The sequence below is a fragment of the Papaver somniferum genome, chromosome 4, assembly GCF_003573695.1.
Source record: "Papaver somniferum cultivar HN1 chromosome 4, ASM357369v1, whole genome shotgun sequence".
Classification (NCBI taxonomy): Eukaryota; Viridiplantae; Streptophyta; class Magnoliopsida; order Ranunculales; family Papaveraceae; genus Papaver; species Papaver somniferum.
The window spans coordinates 154,134,527-154,140,943 of NC_039361.1; the positions used below are offsets into that span (position 1 = coordinate 154,134,527).

The 6,417-nt window shown below is 34.8% G+C and overlaps 1 protein-coding gene across 2 annotated transcripts; it reads left to right on the forward strand.

The window, feature by feature from the left end:
* Positions 1 to 1,374: 1,374 nt before the first annotated feature.
* On the forward strand, positions 1,375 to 6,196 carry LOC113274379 (deoxycytidylate deaminase-like). Of its 2 annotated transcripts, XM_026523787.1 has the most exons (10): positions 1,375 to 1,676; positions 1,754 to 1,829; positions 2,383 to 2,422; positions 2,906 to 2,964; positions 3,045 to 3,082; positions 4,148 to 4,211; positions 4,376 to 4,429; positions 4,786 to 4,884; positions 5,213 to 5,299; positions 5,389 to 5,628. In XM_026523787.1, the coding sequence occupies exons 1-9, from the start codon at positions 1,483 to 1,485 to the stop codon at positions 5,270 to 5,272; spliced, it is 684 nt and encodes a 227-aa protein (XP_026379572.1). In that variant the 5' UTR covers positions 1,375 to 1,482; the 3' UTR covers positions 5,273 to 5,299; positions 5,389 to 5,628. The 2 variants fall into 2 exon arrangements, with proteins under 2 accessions (XP_026379572.1, XP_026379573.1); XM_026523788.1 differs by lacking the exons at positions 5,213 to 5,299; positions 5,389 to 5,628 and adding an exon at positions 6,107 to 6,196.
* Positions 6,197 to 6,417: the final 221 nt, after the last annotated feature.

The following is a 6,417-nucleotide window of genomic DNA, read 5'->3' on the forward strand; positions in this document are numbered from 1 at the left end:
TCTAAAGGAAGAACTTTTATCTAAAATGATGGGAGAGTACTCCTAATATCATTCCATCTCTGATTCATTATCCTTCTTGGAAAATGCAATTTGGGTTCTTCCACGATCCTATGACATTTTTCTTTCCAGTTTGTTTGTTTACACTAGGTATTACCCGAACTTATAACCCGGAGTTAAGCCTATAGATTAGTCGAGGCATGCGGTTATGGTGTTTTATTGGTCGGATAAATTTAGGAAGAAATAAATCAAGAAAGCTTATAATGAAGGACATATTACTTCATAAAAGGGCGACATATTTGAGATTCCCAATGTTATTTGAATTCGACATGAAACTAAGGATGTCAACTGCATCAATTGCTTCAGCTGATTAATTCAAGACATTTAATATCCAGACAATAGATCGGATTCATGAAATTGCATTCGATCAAGCAATGTTTTCTTTTCATCATCATAAAGTGGTTCTCCATTTTATTGCAACTTTAGTCACTCTAGGATTTATTCGAGGTCTATAGACCTAAACACTACAGTGATCACTACCTCTTAAATGTTAAATAACTTCACAGTTAGAAAGAATGTTACCTTCTTTAGAGAGCATTTGATATAAATAATAATTGAAATCCATCCATTACCACAACCAAGTTCAGCAACAGTCTTATCTTTAAAAATAGTATGAGTGTCAATTCAATTCTTCATGAACCGTGAATAACCAATCTTCTGGTGTAGAAGTCCTTCAAAGTTTCATCATTCTCAATTAATTTTCCTTATAAAGTGATTTTTGATATTAAAAAAAATGGGTTGAGAAGATGTATGAACCTTCCGACCACAAAACAATTTCTTTAGAAGATAAGAAATTGAAGCTAAAGATGCACAACTGACAAAAAGAAACGTTGTAATTAATCCTATGTACAAGTTCTTGTTTTGTATGAGTTTATTATGGACATAAGTTGAATTATATGTCCATGTATCTCACTTAGATCTTGGAGTATAATCAAATTAGCAATCTTAATGATGAGAAAATGAATATTATCAAAAAAAAAATTTATGATAGTGATTGAAGATACAATGAACACGTGATTAGGAAGATACTCTATGATTTGATTATTCCTATATGAACGGATGTTTTAGCAGCTTTCAGAGGCGTCACTCGCTACAAGTCCATTACTGCGGATTCGAAAAGTACATTAACCCGAAGTCCAAAAATCCGGGGATCTGATGCCCATGCGCCAAATTGAAGATTGGGTCGGGTGAAATCCCCAATTCGGGTAGTTTTGCTCAGCCCGGAGTTGAGTCTTGTGAGCACGCCTTCTTTGATGGGCCTGTGCTCCAATCATATCCAAGTTCTCTGACTCTGATCTAGGTTCGGGTACAGCCAGATCAGTAAAATTGGCGCGTATTTATGATATAGAATTTCTGTTTGCCGCCATTTTACTTGACCAATTCTAATTAGGGTTTCTCTTTCCATCTTCTTCTCTCTTACTTGAAATGAATTCAAGAGATTTGGTCCTAGCTTCGACAGCTACAATTTTTGGAGCTGTAATATCCACAATCGCGTTTCATTTCATGTCATCATCATCAAAAGCTAAAAGGAATAAACGGTCTCCAGTCGAACTACTAGAACAAAACGGTCTTCATAAGTCTTCATCTCAGAGCCCTTTCGATCCTTCCAAACGCAAAGGGTTCGATCCAAAATTCTGTTTGATTTTATAGTTTCTTAATCTGTCAAATTCCTATTAATTTGAAAAATAAAATGCAGGTATCTATCATGGGATGATTATTTTATGGCATTGGCTTTCTTATCGGCAAAGCGATCTAAGGATCCCAACAGACAGGTAAAATTTGAAGAATCAAAAATGATATTGTCCGTACATTGCTTGGATCGGAAACTATTTGAAACTTCATGTGCGTGGTTTGACAATTTTGAGTTAGTGACGTTTGATCTTCCTTTGGTTTTACCGGAAAATATCATTTCCGCTCTCGATTCCTGCAGTACCTGACTAGTCTCTCAGGCAAAAATTTACATTCTAGGTTAGTCAGTGTAACAAAAGATCGTGTGAGGTGGTCTTTAGAGTTCTTACTGCCCCTCAGAGTCTTCAATTACTGCAGCCAGGGAAGTAAAACAGTTAAACAGATGTCCACCCGCCAAATTGCGTAATAACTTCTGTTCTGTTATGTTTGATGTTTCCTTTCTGTGATGTATAAAATTCTTCACAATAATGGTTGCCTGATGATGCCACACACTTGTATTTAACTATTACTTTAGGTAGATACTAGTCTTGGAATTGCTGTTATTTCTGTTTGTAATGCATATTATCTTCTCCCCTGTGAATTTGTTTTGGTGTATGTAACTTGAGAACTAATTTCATATATGTTCTGTTTATGTAGGTTGGAGCATGCTTAGTCAGCCATGACGGAATAATACTTGGTAAGTTAATAAATTTAGTTCAGATAAGCATGTTGGTTACGAATATGGTAAACAAGAATCGGGTGACTGAGGTTTTTGTGCACATGACTAAGTAGTATTGTAACTATAGGAGAAAAATGACTTTGAACAATCCTTGATGCTATAATTGTTGTACTTCTGTGCCACCTTGTTCTGGATGGAGGCAGATGCTTCTATCATCAGTAATTCCAACCAACAAATGCAACAAAAAATGTTAAAATCCAAGTTATATCCATTCTAGGGGAAGGCTTTTGCTGCCAGCTTAAACGTTTTATTTTATTAAACAAACCATGATCACATCCATGTGGTTTGTAGAGACCACATCCATGTGGTTTGTAGAGACCACATCTGTATTCTACTATGTGCATGGTGTTGTTGCTGTAACGAGTCCCATTCAGATTTATTTCAAATTCAGCTAGAATTCTTGTTTTTACACCATTTTTTGAATAGTACTCTTTTAGCCAGGCATTGGCTATAATGGATTTCCAAGAGGTTGTGCAGACGAGAAGCTCCCATGGGCAAAGGTTAGTTTTCCAGATAAACTAAATGCTTTTGTACTTTCTTGTGAGATTCTGTAATGATTGTTTCCTCATCTTGTTTTCAGAAATCAGTGACTGGTGATGCATTGGAGACAAAATATCCGTAAGTCAAGTTATGAACTATGTGGTTTAATTTGGTTCTCAGTTTTGGTGTGATATAACTGGATCTAACACTAAATACTTTTATACTCTTTGATTACATTTAAGTATAAACAACCCTGGTATCACTTTTGATCCACATATTGATGATGTTCATGAAGGATTTGGGAAAGATTGGGATATTAATGAGGATATCAAAGAATTTAATCTTTCTCATTTTCTGGGTTTTAATGATGTAATGATAAATTGGCCGAGAGCTTATTTAGATCCTCCTTAATCACAAGCTAGTAGCCTGTTACTAGTTTTGTTTTTGCTTCTCTTTGTATTTCTCTCAAGGGTGGTACAAACCTTTTGTACCCTCTTGCTTTTTTGATCAATATATATTTTCTTCACTGATCAAACAATAAACGAAACTGAGCTGCTGTCTTTTTGCTGTCATCTGTGAAGTATGATGCTAACAGACGAACAAGTGCATTTTTGTAGACATGAAATTTTCTTAGGAGATCATAGTCAGGAAAATTAAATATTTTCTAGTGTATTGTGCATCAACAACTTCATCTTTTAGGGGGATATCTTATGATGACGTCTTTTGTTATTGGGATTTTATGGTTAATTGGCAATTGAGAACTTCCGTACTGTTTTCTTTTGGTTTAAGTATCCCTAGTAGCTTTGTTTGTCTGCTCTCATATTTAATTTTGGTCCCCTTCTTTTTGTCTATGCTTTATGGGTGCCTCTCTCTTTTGAGAACTCATATTGTACAGCCTTCCCATTAAATTGTTGGAAGATTGCTTAGTATGCCTGAAGTTTTTTATTTCTAGAATACATTGTGTGACTTTACATTTCCAAAAAGCTCAAGATAGAACCAAGTGTTCCTATATTTTTTTTTTGAAGCATATGTGGTTCTATATGAATATACATTGTGCGAAGTTATTAATTTTGTGTACGTACTTACAAAAGTCAGGCAAAAGAACTAATGCTTCTTATACGATGTTTTTACAAGTGTTTTTCTTAACTACCTGTATGATTTGCTGCCAAGACGTTCACTCTATAATCATGCTCTTTCTTGCAGTTATGTCTGCCATGCTGAAGTTAACGCTATTTTGAACACAAATCATGCATCTGCGGCGGGACAGGTTAGCTTCTGACAATTTTATTGTTCTGCGCAGTTTGGGGTTCTTACTAGAGACACAAGTATAATTTCTATCTACCGTGCGTTGCACCATACACATAAAAGAAAAAGAAGCAGAGTCGCCAATAATTGGTGGTACTAATGTCTCTGTTTCATTGTATTCTGCAGAAACTCTATGTGACGATGTATCCCTGCAATGAGTGTGCCAAAGTTATAATCCAGGTTTTATATTCATAACTTCTGTTACCTTAATTGCTCAGGCTTCAAAATTATTTGTCACAAATTTGCCACAATTCGCGAGTAACAACCTCAGTTAATTTATGTTACTGTTTTTCTATTTTACTTGAGTTGAGCTAGTTTTTTTACTTTCCCCACTTATACAAGTAGGAGTAAGTGGTTTGTTGTTTGATTTCCTAGGATTTAAAGTAGTTCGTAAATTAGTTTTCAATGTGGATGTTCCAATTTTTGCTTTCTGGTTCAGTAATTACATAATCTTCAGTTCGGATAGCTGATTAACAGATCAACATTAACTTCCTTCATATTGATACAAAGAAATGATTTTTTTTTTCCTCTTGCAGTCTGGTGTCTCAGAAGTAATCTATTTTGTGGAGAAGAGGTTCAGTAACGACATAGTTTATACTGCTTCGCAGAAACTATTAAATATGGCTGGTGTTAAGGTAACATTTGACTATAACCACCACACCTGTTCTGCAATGAATTTTGAATTTGCTCAATAGGACACTATGTTAAGTGATTCAGTCACTTAATTAAAAACGTGGTTTTTTAGGCTTAGAGAGCTACCATATGTCGGGAATACTTTTTAGGAGATTTTATGAGACGCGGCAAGATGTGTTTTCAGTGTCTGCCAATTCAGCAATCGTATATCAATTCGTTCATTCATGTAGTCATTCATTCATGCACGAGTCTAATGCCTGAAAATTAGTTTCTAGAGTCGACTGATTTAGTTCTAAGATTCGATTAATGTTCCCTCTTTTCTAATTGTAGATCAGGAGACATCAACCACAAATGTCCCAAATTTTACTCAAGTTTAATGAAGAACTTTGATTTTCCGCTTACTTTTCGTTTCCCAAGGTATCATCATTTCTATTGTTTTACAGATTGCTGGGATGTTCAGAATCATAATGTCTTATTACACTGACTCTCATAAACTGCATCAACAGGTGTCTTGTTTGATGAGATTGGGAAGGTCAAACAGATTGCACAATTTGAATCTGTTGTAAAACATTAATTGGTCGACCGAAGGGACACCTCTATATAGTCACTTCAGTTTAATTTGTCGGTCACAACAAATGTACAAAAAAATCAAAATCAGTATTTTGGTTCTTCAAATTTTATGAAATTGATGATATTCTTGAGACAATCAAGCAAATTGATTAGAAATTTCCATCAAGCACAATCAAGCAAACAAATTACATGTTCAGAGTCCATGAAAATACAATGATTCAACTGGAATCAATCAATTTCAGTATCATTTTCATAAAAAAATAAATAATTCAATTTTTAGTTCTCGAAATCCAACTCAAGGAATCAATAGAAGAGATTCTTACACCCATTAATTAATTTTATATATTACATAGTCTAAGGACAGGCTAGTTTGATTCCTCCAAAAAATAAAATAAAAACAGAGCTAATCGATCGATTAGAAAAACCAGAGATGTTCTTCAGGATTTTCGGGTAAAGAAGACGGGTGAGCGGGTCGGGTAACACCAAAAACCGAACCATAAAAACATATACGACCCATAACATATTTCCATCCTCTTATTCCTACTTTCCACATTCTTTTCTTTTATTCGAAAACTAAACACAAATCTGACGAATATCTCTACCCGAAAACCTTATGAAAGTGATTTTCTTTTCTAAGTATTGATTAATTTTCAGGTCACAATGAAACCCTTTACTCGTAAACTAAACAAGTGAATCATTCCGTTAACGGTGAATGTGATAATAATTTTCAACGAGTGATTTGGTAGCTTATGGGTCATGGCCAACATGAACAGACGAAGTGAGACAAAGCGGAAGATGAGACGAAGAGGAGAAGTAGAGACTAAGAGTTAGAGGAACGGAGGAAGAGGCGAAAGAAAGAGTTTAGGTTTGGGTTCTTTTGTTGTTATTTTTTACTTCGTATTTTTTTTTATTTAGAAAAAAAAAGGTTTCCTTCAAGGTATTATTGATAATAAAAGACCGTACAA